Source organism: Silurus meridionalis, chromosome 17, assembly GCF_014805685.1.
Source record: "Silurus meridionalis isolate SWU-2019-XX chromosome 17, ASM1480568v1, whole genome shotgun sequence".
Classification (NCBI taxonomy): Eukaryota; Metazoa; Chordata; class Actinopteri; order Siluriformes; family Siluridae; genus Silurus; species Silurus meridionalis.
Genome location: NC_060900.1, coordinates 25688666 through 25703822, shown reverse-complemented (window position 1 = coordinate 25703822; position 15157 = coordinate 25688666). Strand labels below are relative to the sequence as shown.

The following is a 15157-nucleotide window of genomic DNA, read 5'->3' as shown; positions in this document are numbered from 1 at the left end:
CAAGATTTAAAACAGAAAACTGCTACCAATTGTAAAATGTTATAAATCCAAACCACCAAACTTTAAATCAATCAGTTAATAAAAAAATAAAAAAACGTGTGTTAAACTGGGCTACCAAAGTTTTTTTTTTTTTTTTTTATAAAACTCTTTCGGTTTGATTCTGTGTCTGTGTTTATATGGGATTCATTTGTGGGGTTAATATCGAAATCGTTGTCTCTTGTAGCAGGGGGTGATCGTAGCTGGCGGAGAGGAATACCTCATCGAACCTTTGGTTTCTGGTGAAAACCAGACGAGGGCAGATAGGAAAGAAGAACGCCCCCATGTGGTGTACAAAAGATCATCTTTGCGACATCTCTACATGGACCAGTCCTGCGGAGTCATCGGTACGATTTCATATCAAACGCAAAGGTCTCGTTGTAGATGTTGTTGGTTTTAGTCTTAACGGATAAAATGCATTCTATGTTACAGATGAAAAACCAAGCAAAAGCTTCGATTGGTGGCAGAGAACCATTAAACCGCCCAACCAGGCGGGGCGTGGCCAGTTGCCACTAAAACGCTCGGTTGGCCGCGAGCGCTATGTTGAGACCCTGGTGGTGGCTGATAAGATGATGGTGTCGTACCACGGGCGGCGTGATATCGAGCAGTACATTCTGGCTGTCATGAATATTGTAAGTTTAAAATCTCCTGGTTCTGGGAAAGCAGTGTTGATGACGTAGCTCGACTGTATAGACTTCTTTCCCTTTACATGAGAAAGAAACTTTGAGAGGAACCAGACTGTTTTCTTCCCCATTTAGTCCCCATTTGCTGTTATAATAACCTTCACTCTTCTGGGAAGATGATCTACAAATGTTGGAGTGTTTGTGTGTAGATTGGTGCTCATTCAGCTTGAAGAGCATGTGATGTAGGTGAGGTGAGGAGGCCTAGGTGCAGTCAGCATAAAAAATTCATCCTGAAAGAGATGACAAAGACAGACAGACAGACAGACAGACAGACAGACAGACAGACAGACAGACAGACAGACAGAAATAGAGAAAAAGAGAGCAAAAGACAGATATCGAGAGACACATAGACAGAAAGAGAAACATAAATAGATTGAGATATAGAAAGCTAGAAGGAGAGGTAAACACAGTGAGAGAGAAAAATAGAGGTAGAGAGAGATATACACAGTGACAGACAGCAAGACAGACAGACAGATGGAGGAAGAGAGACAGATAAACTGTGAGAGAGAGACAGAAAGAGAGACAAAGAGGGAGAAAGAGAGAGAGAGGAGAGAGACAGAAAAGATATAAACAGAGAGAGAGAGAGAGAGAGAGAGAGAGAGAGAGAGAGAGAGAAAGAGAGACAGGGACAGAGAGATGGCTCTTTTTAAAGACTGGTCTTTTCTTGTTTCCCTGGAGGTCAGGTTGCCAAACTGTTCCAGGATTCTAGCCTGGGGAACGCAGTGAACATTGTGGTGACTCGACTGATCCTACTAATGGAGGACCAGGTAAATTACACACACACACACACACACACACACACACACACACACACACAGTGTATTATAGATGGCACAAATCTGGAAAAGGATTATTAATCACATTAGCGTCTGATGGTCAGGTGTCTATAATATACTGTGTAGATAGGTGGACAGACAGACAGACAGACAGACAGACAGATACATAGATTAGCAGGTGCTAAATGGAACTACCTTAAAGATAAGGATGTATCAGGATGGACACACACTTCTCAGCCTTTCGAGAACTCTGAAAAGCTGAACCAGTCCATTCCCTGGGAAACTCAAAGAGCTGCTTGTTTGTTAATTGGTGGACTTAGTGTCCTTCCTGTGGCGAGTCGCTCCAGACAGTCTCCTTGAGTCTCGTGTGCGTTTGCTAATCTGACGTTAGTTGCTCCCCTCATGACTGCACTGCTGATGATGGGGATGTGTGTAAAAACAGTCAATAAGTGCATTAAAACATTTACGTATGGCGACAGGACGACGGGTCCCGTCTGGATGACCCGTAATCTCTCTCTCTCTCTCTCTCTCTCTCTCTGTTTGTGTATGCGTGTCTGGTTGTGTACATATTTCTTCAGCCAGCAACAAATAGCAGCAATTTTATAATATTCGAAAGCTTTTGAATATTATAAATAAGTCACTTGTTCATGTGCTGATACAGGAAACTACTTGTGTGATGGAATGGTGTAAAGTGGACTTCCTCTTCTTGATACTGCTGATACTGAAGTGGATTATTTTCACAGCAAAGTGTCCAAATGTTTACAATTTCTTATTCATTCATGAACGACTTGTTATTCTTTTCATCTGTTTCTCATCTGAATTTGCGCCTAACGGGAAATGTGCATAAAATAGGTATCTTCTTTATATCACTTTGTAAAATGTATTCATTTTGTTCCCTTTTTTGATATCAATCAAGGAACAAAAAAAACCGCTTGGTCTACGCTTTACATCCCATTCCACGTTTAGTCCCTAATTCCTGTTTTTAGTAACCTCCACTCTTCTGGGAAGATGTTCCAGCAGATTTTGGAGTTGAGGTGAGGAGGCCTGTGGTGCGGTCAGTTTTCCATTTCGTCCCAAAGGTTCTCAATAAGGTTGAGTTCAGAGCTCTATAGCGGGAGATCTTCCACTCCACCCCATGTAAAGCAGATCTTCTTGGATGTAACTATTGTGCACATTGTTATGTTGGAACAGATTTGGCTCTCGTAGTTTAAGTGAAGGGAAAATTTCATGCTGGCTCTAACATGAAGCTGGTCATTAATTTTATATGGAGAAAAGTAAAGTAATATCAAACTTCTATTTCTGACCAAGAGAATCCCAATGATACATGCATTGGGGGATTTTAGACCTAATGCACACACACACAGCAGGGGACGAGGGGCCTAATTAGTAAAACTGTCAGGGTTGTGTGATGGAGTGAGGGAGAAAGTGTGTGTGTGTGTATACAATACACACATATATATATATATATATATATATATATATATATATATATATATATATATATATATATATATATATATATATATATACAAGCACTGACTTGTTACTTCATGTTGATAAAGATCTCATGTGTCAGTGGTCATGTGACATTAGATCATATCTCATATCACAGAAGGAGTTCTCATGTTCTTTAAATGCAGGAAAACCATCACATACTTCCTCAGGCACATACTGGAGGTTGTCATGAGATAAAACTCATCTTGAGATATTAAAAAGACATTTCTGGGATATGTATCAATACATTTAGGTTGATTTGATTATTTCTATATATCACCCAAAAACAAAAAGTGATCGATTTTCATTCATGTTAACTATGAGACGATGTGAGATATGAGATGAATAAATCATGTTGGTTGCTGGAGCTTTTTTGTTTTAAGCATTTTGGACACTGTAAAGCAACTACTTACATGGTCACATGGTTGTATCACATGATTTCATTATCACATGACCACAAATCACAGTATCTCAGGACCACATGGTGACACTGACACTTGATCACAGGCTCACATTATGTAATAATGTCAATCTCAATCACACTGTCAGAGCCAATGATTACAGAGCACATGATTACAGACGCATTACATCATCACATGGTCACTTTGACACATTACATGTTTGCATGACCACATTATCACATAATTACATCGTTACATATTCACGTTATCACATAACATAATTGCATCACATGATCAAACTGTCACATTGCATGAGTCTATGATTACATGATTATATTATCACATTGCATGGTTACGTGATACGTTCTCACATCATATAGTTGCATCACATCATCACATCATTACATCATGTGTAATGATCTCATTAGCACACGAGGAAATGATCCCGTTATCCCATTACATAATTACATCGCATGGTCATATTGTCACATGGTCATATGAACAAATCGCATGATCACCTGACTACTGGACACAGTATTGTATGATCACATGAGACCATCATTCACTCATTCTATCTCCAGTGAGAGGATGTTTTTAAAAAGCGGATCACCGACCAAAACTAACTCAAAGATTTACAAAAAATCCTAAATTACAAACACGCTTTAAGGTCAATGATAGTATTTAATGTTTTTCTAATCCTCGTGCTCTTTTTTCTTTTGTCCTCAGCCGACTCTGGAGATCAACCACCATGCCGGCAAGTCTTTAGACAGTTTCTGTAAGTGGCAGAAATCCATCCAGCAGAGCAACGGCCATGGCAACGCCATCCCCGAAAACGGCATTGCACCCCATGACACGGCCGTCCTCATCACAAGGTCGGACTACAACACTCACACACATTCTCCCACACACACACACACAAACATTCACACAAACATTTACACACACTGACTCACACTCAAGGAAGCAGCCAAGTTATTGTGAATATTCGTTCTTTCACATGTCTCAATTTGCGCCAAAGTAGAGGTTTAAATCTGTTTATCTCATTAAATCTGTTGCACTCTGGACCGTTGGACACGTACACATGCAAACACACACACATGCACACGCACGCACACACACACACACACACAACAAACAGCCCAGCTGTCTGAAATCTTGTTGCGTTTAGCCTTAAGGGAGAGCTTCAGCGTGGAAACACTCAGGCATTAGGGATGGATTCGTTTAGGACAAAAAGCGATTTAGAGAAAACAGTCCTTCAGCTTTGATACCGTACATGCGCGTGTTCACGTGTGTTTTATTTAAAGGATGCAAAATGCGTCTGGGAAAAGAGAGCCGCGAGCGTTTCTGGCTTCCTGTTATTGTCCTGTCTGGGAGATGAGCTTTAGGACGCTGTAGACTCTTAACCCTTGGTTTGCTCTGAGACGCTTCACATTTGGTGCATGTTTTCATTCTGCTCTAGGTACGACATCTGCATCTACAAGAACAAGCCTTGTGGGACACTCGGTAAGGCTCACCAACGCACAACCATGGCATTGTCGTGAAATACAGCCGTTTCAAGAACAAACTTTTGTATGTTTACGTATAAGTTATAGTGAAAATTTATGAATGAAAGAAATTTTCATGAATATACGCCCAAATCTCTTCAGCATAAAATAAGTATTGGACACGTCACCATTTGTCTCAGTAAATATATTTCTAAAGGTGCTATTGACATGAAATTCTCAAGATGTGAGTAACAACCATGCAATCCACACATTGGATGACTTTTTTTACCCGCTGTATCTGAGCAGTTGAGGGCAGAGGACTTCAACAGTGGCAGCTTGGCAATGCTGGGATTTGAACTAACAACCTTTTGCTCACATAAATTTTATAACATCTAAAGCATCGCACAGATGCCCTCATTCAGAGTGACTAACAACTAAGCAGATGAGGGTTAAGGGCCTTGCTCAAGGGCCCAGCAGTGGCACCTTGGTACTGACCCAATGATTTGAATGTGACTCAAAGTCTTAAACACTGAGCTATCACCTCCCGGGTGTAGCACATTTAACAATGGACATTGTCCCAAAAAAAAAAAAGCTTAACAGAGATAAAGTCGTTATGAAATTTTAATTTTTATGCTAGTCCCTATAAGTTTAGCCTTAGTGAGTGAGCCAGTGGTGACAGTGGAAAGGTAAAAATCTCTGAAATGGTATGAGGAAGAAACCTTGGGAGGAACCAAGCACATAAGGGAACCCACCCTTGTGTTAGTGGCACCAAAATGTCCATTAATACTTTCCCTCAAAGACCCAATTACTTGTTAGCCACATTAGCCTTGTAAATTAGCATAAAACATCAAACACTCGTACCCTGGCTGATTGGGTACGTTTGGGAACGCTAGAGCATGGGTCTTTGGCGGTACTGCAGAGGGTCCGCTGATTAATGTCGAAATTACAAATAATGTTTACCCATGTTTAAAAAAAGTAAACATGCGTAAAAAAAAAAAAAGAAAAGAAAAAATATTTAATTAAAAATATTACAATTGTTACATTGAAGTTCTTTTAAACTTAAAGCTGATGTTCATCTGAATGTATAATTGTCTACCTGATATTAAAAAGAAAATGTATGAAACTGCAACTCTTAAAATAAACGAAAACTGTAAAAACTTAATAAATCGTGATTTTTAATTACAAAATATGTTTGTTCTTATGCGTAACTCTTTTTGCAAGATTTATATGAAAATAAGCAGAGAATGATGCATGTACAACAACAACATAGTTCTAATTGTCTTAACATAAAATAACTAGCGTTAAATGCTAGCTTTCTCGTAATATCAGTGGCTATGTTTGACACAGTTTGTATCAGGGGGTCTCTGCCCTAAGATCCTTGATCTGAAAACTTTGAAGTGAGTGATTAGTAATAGCTCATGACGACTGTCCCAACTTATCCCCTAATCATAATAGTGTAATTTAGCTAAAAAGTATATGTTGTGTTGCAGTACGTAATCTTTAGAAGCTTCAGTGTGTGTGTGTGTGTGTGTGTGTGTGTGTGTGTGTGTGTGTGTGTGTCAGGCCTGGCCCCGGTTGGTGGAATGTGTGAGCCGGAGAGAAGCTGCAGTATAAATGAAGACATCGGTCTGGCCACAGCGTTCACCATCGCGCACGAGATTGGACACACGTGAGTCTCGTATCCCAAAAGCATTTTTGTTTCTCCTCTCCAATTCTTCCTCATACCAGCTCTCTCTCTCTCTCTCTCTCTCTCTCTCTCTCTCTCTCTTGCTTTCAGCATTATTCAGCATGACTCTGTTTGACCTTTGGGTTTATTTGTTGGACATAATTTTTTGGATATTCGCTCAATCAGATTGCACTAATTAGCTTTTATACAGTAAAAACACAGACTGGTTTATTTATTCAGATAGTAAACTTTGGATGAAATTAATCATATTTTGACTAAATTAATAAAACATTTTCATTTGTCGCTACATTTCTCATAACGACTTCAGTTATTCCCACCTCAGACATACTGCTCTTCTCAGAACGCTAATGTTGGTGTTTGTTTGTAAATGTGGGTGTTGGTGATTGTGAATTTGGTGATGGTGAATGTTGCTTTTTGTGATTGTGAATGTTCATGTATGTTGGTTGTAGGTTGGTATTGGTGACTGTTGGTTTTGGTGATAGTGATTGTTGGTTTTGATGATTGTGAATAAAGCTACTTGTGAATGATGGTATTTGATTGTCAATGTTAATGTTTGATCTGAATGTTGGTGTTCGTGTATGCTGATGTAGGTTGGTGTTTGATTGTGAATCTTGATGTTTGTCACTGTTCTTGATTGTGAATGTTGGTTTTGTTGATTTTGAATGTTGGTGATTGTTATTGTTAATGTATGTTAGTGTTTGATGTGAATGTTGCTGTTTGTGTATGTTGATGTAGGTTGGTGTTTGATTATTTGTTTAAATACAGGAGTGCAGAATTATTAGGCAAGTTGTATTTTTGAGGATTAATTTTATTTGAGGATTTAATTTGAACAACAACCATGTTCTCAATGAACACAAAAAACTCATTAATATCAAAGCTGAATATTTTTGGAAGTAGTTTTAGTTTTAGCTATTTTAGGGGATATCTGTGTGCAGGTGACTATTACTGTGCATAATTATTAGGCAACTTAACAAAAACAAATTCATACCCATTTCAATTATTTATTTTACCAGTGAAACCAATATAACATCTCAACATTCACAAATATACATTTCTGACATTCAAAACCAAACAAAACAAATCAGTGACCAATATAGCCACCTTTCTTTGCAAGGACACTCAAAAGCCTGCCATCCATGGATTCTGTCAGTGTTTTGATCTGTTCACCATCAACATTGCGTGCAGCAGCAACCACAGCCTCCCAGACACTGTTCAGAGAGGTGTACTGTTTTCCTCCTTGTAAATCGCACATTTGATGATGGACCACAGGTTCTCAATGGGGTTCAGATCAGGTGAACAAGGAGGCCATATCATTAGATTTTCTTCTTTATACCCTTTCTTGCCAGCCACGCTGTGGAGTACTTGGACGTGTGTGATGGAGCATTGTCCTGCATGAAAATCATGTTTTTCTTGAAGGATGCAGACTTCTTCCTGTACCACTGCTTGAAGAAGGTGTCTTCCAGAAACTGGCAGTAGGACTGGGAGTTCAGCTTGACTCATCCTCAACCCGAAAAGGCCCCACAAGCTCATCTTTGATGATACCAGCCCAAACCAGTACTCCACCTCCACCTTGCTGGCGCCTGAGTCGGACTGGAGCTCTCTGCCCTTTACCAATCCAGCCACGGGCCCATCCATCTGGCCCATCAAGACTCACTCTCATTTCATCAGTCCATAAAACCTCAGTCTTGAGATATTTCTTGGCCCAGTCTTGACGTTTCAGCTTGTGTGTCTTGTTCAGTGGTGGTCGACTTTCTGCCTTTCTTACCTTGGCCATGTCTCTGAGTATTGCACACCTTGTGCTTTTGGGCACCCAGTGATGTTGCAGCTCTGAAATATGGCCAAACTGGTGGCAAGTGGCATCTTGGCAGCTGCACGCTTGACTTTTCTCAGTTCACGGGCAGTTATTTTGCGCCTTGGTTTTTCCACACGCTTCTTGCGACCCTGTCGACTATTTTGAATGAAACGCTTGATTGTTCGATGATCACGCTTCAGAAGCTTGGCTATTTTAAGACTGCTGCATCCCTCTGCAATATATCTCACTATTTTTGACTTTTCTGAGCCTGTCAAGTCCTTCTTTTGACCCATTTTGCCAAAGGAAAGGAAGTTGCCTAATAATTATGCACACCTGATATAGGGTGTTGATGTCATTAGACCACACCCTTCTCATTACAGAGATGCACATCACCTAATATGCTTAATTGGTAGTAGGCTTTCCAGCCTATACAGCTTGGAGTAAGACAACATGCATAACGAGGATGATGTGGTCAAAATACTCATTTGCCTAATAATTCTGCACTCCCTGTAGTAATTGTGAATGTTTGTATTTTATTTTGATCGATAGTTTTAATGATTGTGGCTGTTCGTGTTTGATTGTGAATGTTTGTTTTGCTGATTTTGAATGTTTGTGTTTGATTGTGAATGTTTGTTTTGGTGATTGTGAATGTTTGTTTTAATGATTGTGGATGTTCCTGTTTGATTGTGATTGTTTGTTTTGGTGATTGTGAATGTTTGTTTTAATAATTGTGAATGTTCGTGTTTGATTGTAAATGTTTGTTTTGGTAATTGTGAATGTTTGTGTTTTATTGTGAATGTTGATTTGGTATTCAGGAATGTTCGTGTTTGATTGTGAATGTTTGTTTTGGTGATTGTGGATGTTCCTGTTTGATTGTGAATGTTTGTTTTGGTGATTGTGGATGTTCCTGTTTGATTGTGATTGTTTGTTTTGGTGATTGTGGATGTTCCTGTTTGATTGTGATTGTTTGTTTTGGTGATTGTGGATGTTCCTGTTTGATTGTGATTGTTTGTTTTGGTGATTGTGAATGTTCGTGTTTGATTGTGAATGTTTATTTTGGTGATTGTGATTGTTTGTTTTGGTGATTGTGAATGTTTGTTTTAATGATTGTGAATGTTTGTGTTTTATTGTGAATGTTGATTTGGTAATCAGGAATGTTGGTGTTTGATTGTGAATGTTTGTTTTGGTGATTGTAAATTTTGTTTTGGTGATTGTGAATGTTCGTGTTTGATTGTGAATGTTTGTTTTGGTGATTGTACATTTTGTTTTGGTGATTGTGAATGTTCGTGTTTGATTGTGAATGTTTGTTTTGGTGATTGTACATTTTGTTTTGGTGATTGTGAATGTTCGTGTTTGATTGTGAATGTTTGTTTTGGTGATTGTAAATTTTTGTTTTGGTGATTGTGTATGTTAGTGTTTGAGTGTGAATGTTGGATTTGGTGATTGTGAATGTTCGTGCTTGATTGTAAAAGTTGGTTTTGGTGATCAGGAATGCTGATGTCTGCTGGGGAATTTTAGTGTCTGATTGTGAACATTTGTCTGTTGGTGTTTAAGGGTTTAATGATGACACTTTATCTCAGTCTCTATACATACACTGTTTGTTATTGGTAGAAGCTGCTTGCTCCCTGCTCAGTCACTCACTCGTGATCTTTCTCAGTTTTCAGCCAAGACTTAAACTTTTTTGCGTTTTCCTGGTGGCCATGCATTCCTCCACGACTGTGTTATTGCAGTGTAATCGCTTTTTGCTGGGGCTTGGAGCTTTCCACAGGTGGGAAAGTCATTAGCGAGGGTCTTCTAATGCAGAGGCCAGCTTCAGAGCCACTGAGCCCCGGGGACTGTCTAGACAAGGGGGCATATGCATATAAGATTACATAGAGTTCCTGATTACATAGATTACATTGAGTGTGTTTAATCAGGTGTGTCAATTAAAGACAAAACTTTTATGCCAACCACAAATATGTCCAGCCATTTATTCATTTATCATTTCATCTCTTTCTATCTTTCACTGTTTCTCTTCGCTCTTCTCTAGGTTCGGTATGAATCACGATGGTGTAGGGAACCCGTGTGGAGCTCGTAGTCAGGATACAGCTAAGCTCATGGCAGCCCACATCACCATGAAGACCAACCCCTTTGTCTGGTCAGCCTGCAGCCGTGACTACATCACAAACTTCCTCAAGTAAAGATTTATGTCTTCTTTTTCTAAACGAGTTGCAGTACAGTACTTAAACCTACCTTACAACTACTTTGTGTATTGTATGGATTTATTTAACATTTTTATTAACATTTAAAGCACAATGACCACACTGGGTATTACAGTATCATTCTGCGCTAATACGGCAAGATGCATTTCTTACCCAGGAAATTTTGTAAAATTTTATGTTTGATTGTGAATTTTCTCCTGCTTATAGAAGAAGAAATATGTCTAAATAGCTTGTCTTGCTAATTACATTCTGAGACATTTGGCTCTTGAAAATTTACTGGACGAATGAACATTTAAAAGTACAATTTGATTAGTCGAAAACTGGCTCACTTTTCAAATTCATGTGTAGTCATTTTCAGCTATCTGAGGATATTTGTTGCAGTTTTTTGTTGTATAATGTGATAATGTAAAGTAGCATGTCCTAGCTATTTTACGTTTTATGCCAATTGGACAAGTATTATACCTATTGTCTTGGTGTTGGGTGCCTTTCTGCAGCTCGGGAATGGGCTCTTGTGTGAACAACGTCCCCCCGAAGCAGGAGTTTGTGTATCCAACCACGGCACCCGGTCAGGCCTATGACGCCGATGAGCAGTGCCGTTTCCAGTACGGAATCAAATCTCGGCAGTGTAAATATGGGGTACTCACTTCCTATTCTTTCTTTCTCTACATTCAGTTTTTCAGGACTACAGACAGAATATTTAGGAGTCAAGTTATATTGGTGTCCCTTGAAATTTTGAAGAAGTAATATGTGTGTAAATGTTTTTATATTTATAATATCTCTTTCAAAAATATATTTGATTATTAGCAATGACACAGCCAGCCCTATTTCCGATGCTCTTTGCTCTCCTTTGAGCCTGTTGATGCGTTCAATTAGTAGTTTTCCATAAAATCAAAGCCTTTAGTCTAAGAATGTATATCGTATACTATATAGACAAAAAGTAATGGGACGCCTGACATTTCCAGCCATATGTGGTTCTTCTGCAAACTGTTACCACAAAGTTGGAAGCACACAATTTGTATAGAGTGTTGGATGCTGTAACATGAAATAGGAGATCCAAACCTGCTCCAGCATTACAATGATCACAAAGCCAGCTCCATAAAGATATTCTTTACATGGTTTGAAGTGGAAGACCTTGAATGGTCTGCTATAGAGTGAACTACATCCATATCTGACTTAACTGACAAAAGCCTTTGTAGATGAATGAATACAAATCTCTACAAAATCTAGTGGAACATCTTCTCAGAAGAATGGAGCTTATTATAAGAGCAAATACGGAATATGGAATGGGATGTTCAATAATCACACACCAATTTTTATGATCAGGTGTCTTTTCTCTATATAGCGTGTTCGAAATCACACACGTTTTCATCCTAAAACGCTTAACCTGGCTTAATGCGATAAAACAGACCAAACTCAACCAAACTGCTTGTGTTCTTTTTTTTTTGTGTTCTCTGTTTAGAATGTCTTTGATTTCAGCAACACTAACGAGATAAAAGCTACATTATGCAGATGTTGTAGCTGTAAAAAATGATAAAAAATCATTAAAAAAATGTTGTTACTTTGTGACATGCAACATGCATATAATCCTTTTTATCGCTTCTTCCTCTCGGATAGCAGATAGAGTTAAGGGGTTCGTGTTGTACTCAATGGTCTGGAAAAGTTGCTCATAAGATGCCTCTTGTCGCTCGCAGTGAATCAGTCAACCACTGACTGTCCTACCACAAACTCCAGCTCACATCTGGCCCAGATGCCTGTTCTAGCTCTTTCTGCTCTCTGTCTGCTCGTTTCTGGCATTCAGCCTGAAAGCACCAAAAAAAAAGAATAGCAGCGATAAAAATGTTGCTGCTCTCATCTTTGTGTGATCTCTCTACAGCAGCCATAACTCTGCCCTGTTCTACCTTCTGCAGAACCTCAGAGCTTTTTTTTTTTTTTTTAAGACCTCTACAGCTGTCTTCATTGAGCTGGACTTTGTGTATAGTCAGTTTTTATGACACGCCGCGCGAAGAACATTGAGTAGGAAATTAGATTGAAGACGCTTTCGGATTTTAGTCCTGACCGGGATTAGCCTGGGAACCGGGCACAAGGGTGTGAGGTGTGTTTCCTGTGTTAGAGATGCGGACTGATGTCAAGGTGCTGAGGGTTTCTATGGATGCACTTTTTAAAATTGCTTATGAGACTTGAGACAAATGGTGCGAATGATAGCTATTTCTGAAAGAAGAAGCAAGTGAACTTTCCATCAATTATGGTATTTATTGAGATTAGAGTCAGAATCTTCAAAACAAATTGTGATAAAATATAAATATAAAATAAAATATAAAGTATCAAAAGCATAATTATGAAGTATTACTGTGTGTGTGTGTGTGTGTGTATGTGTGTGTATGTGTGTGTGTGTGTGTGTATGTATATATATATATATATATATTATATATGTGTGTGTATATAGTTATACACCGTAATTTCCGGACTATTAAGCACACCCAAATATAAGCCGCACCCACTGAATTTGACAAAGATGTTTATTTTGAACATAAATAAGCCGCACCTGTCTATAGAAAATATAGAGCCGCACCTGTCTTAGAAATTTCCCCACTGTGGGACGAATAAAGGTTTATCTTATCTTATCTTATCTTATCTTATAAGCCGCTAATAAACTTTACACAGGTTTTAACGAAAGACAGTGTCTGTTACACGGCTTGTATCTAAACAGTAGCCTACCAAGAAAGTCATTGTTCACTGTCTTCCTCCTTCCTTTCACAACTATTTCTCTCTGGAGTTTTTCTTTTGGTATCGCCGTGCGTTTAAAATTCACCATCGGTGAAGCTTTTCTCCCGATGCCGTGCAGCTCAGAACACAGGTGAAGTGTGTTTTCATGCCCGGTTGTTTTCAGCGTGACGAATGATTCGCATTTCCTGTAGACAGTCCGAGTGAGCGGCAGGTCAAACGTCAGAGGAACCGCATCCATATTTATGATGTGGTGCGGCCCGATTCAGTGGGAGCGCATCTAATTTAATATAAAGAGTTTCATTGGTTTACCTGAACCCGTTCTGCAATTTCATTGGTCTAATGTTATGGGGTTCAGTTTTTTGTCTTGAAGTTTGTGAAACCGGGAAAAACCCAGGAAAAATCCATAAATTTGCCGCTTCATTGTTTAAGACGCGGGGTTCAAAGCGTGGGAAAAAAGTAGTGGCTTATAGTCCGGAAAATACGGTATTATAGATTGTATTTCTATTTTTATACTTTACCCTGTCATGAGTGCAGAAATATAAAATAGAATGACATTTTTAATTCTCCTGACAGTGATATAATCTGTTTAATTCAGATAGACTTGGTAGGTGACCTAGTTGTGGAAGAATATAGGGAAATCAATTTCTTGTGGAAGATTATGGAGAAAAAACAATTCTCAAGATAAGTGTAGGAAGTGTTAAGTGTTAATTTGGCTTAACACTTACTATACTTTGACAAGTATAAAATGAGGTTATAAGTGCAGACATATAGGCATCGTGTGTTCATTCGCAGGTCTTCTGTTGTGTGATTGTGTGCAGGAGGTGTGCAGTGAACTGTGGTGTATGAGTAAGAGTAACCGCTGTATAACCAGCAGCATCCCTGCAGCTGAAGGCACCATCTGCCAGACCAGCACCATAGACAAAGGGGTGAGTACATCCAAAAAAAACCCTACCAAAAACACTCACTTCTGATTCGCTGCTGTAGACTACTTTACAAAACTTTTTACAAAACCTTTTGAATTTGTATTCATTATTTTATTGTTTGTCCATGTGTGTTCACACAGTGGTGCTACAAGCGCATGTGTGTGCCGTACGGCACTCGTCCAGAGGGAGTGGATGGTCAGTGGGGGGCGTGGTCTCCATGGGAGGAGTGCAGTCGTACCTGTGGGGGCGGAGTCTCATCCTCTGTTCGACACTGTGACAGCCCCAGGTGATGAGATTTATCAATTAAATATATGTTACAATTATATACACCGACACCACATGTCTTGATTCTGATTGGTCAAAAGGTGTCACGTAATGATCGTTTCCATAGTAACAGTTCCTTCAAGGGGTCTTATATAAGACAGATTCTTCTCATAATTAAAAAAAATTTTAAACACATTATTGAAGAAAGAAAACTATTAATAAATCACAACAAATTGTTTCGTGGAGGTTCTACAACTGTAACTGTAAATGGATAAAAAGTATCACTTGTTCTTTAGCAAAAAGCTGAGGTAAAAAACGGACTAAAGCAGATTAAATCATATTCATATAAAAACAATAGCTTTTTGGCACAGTAATAGTGCATTAATTACCAATAAAAGCATGACAGCAGATGTTTTATTTCCATGGAATATTTACTAAATATATTCACTCTGCCCTGTTTGATTTCATTTCCTGTTCCTGTTACCCTGTGCCCTTTTAGTACTTTGTCCTCACCTGTTTTTTTCTCACAGTCCACATACACCTGACCATCAGATTAATAAATGTTCCACTAGATTTTGGATTGTGCTTGTGGAGATTTGTGTGAGATTCATTCAGCTACAAGGGTGTTAGTAAAGTCAGGTAGTGATGGAGGTGAGGTGAGGTGATGTGAGGTGAGGTGAGAAGGCTTGGGG

The 15157-nt window shown here is 39.0% G+C and overlaps 1 protein-coding gene across 1 annotated transcript in view; it reads left to right on the top strand.

Annotated features, from left to right (window-relative positions):
* adamts10 (ADAM metallopeptidase with thrombospondin type 1 motif, 10) overlaps window positions 1–15157 on the top strand; it is a 59712-nt gene that overhangs the window by 20477 nt on the left and 24078 nt on the right. The window contains 10 exon segments of the mRNA XM_046870555.1: window positions 224–383; window positions 469–668; window positions 1403–1486; window positions 4117–4262; window positions 4850–4893; window positions 6438–6543; window positions 10383–10529; window positions 11049–11190; window positions 14097–14204; window positions 14342–14487. Coding sequence (XP_046726511.1) covers window positions 224–383; window positions 469–668; window positions 1403–1486; window positions 4117–4262; window positions 4850–4893; window positions 6438–6543; window positions 10383–10529; window positions 11049–11190; window positions 14097–14204; window positions 14342–14487 — 1283 coding nt within the window.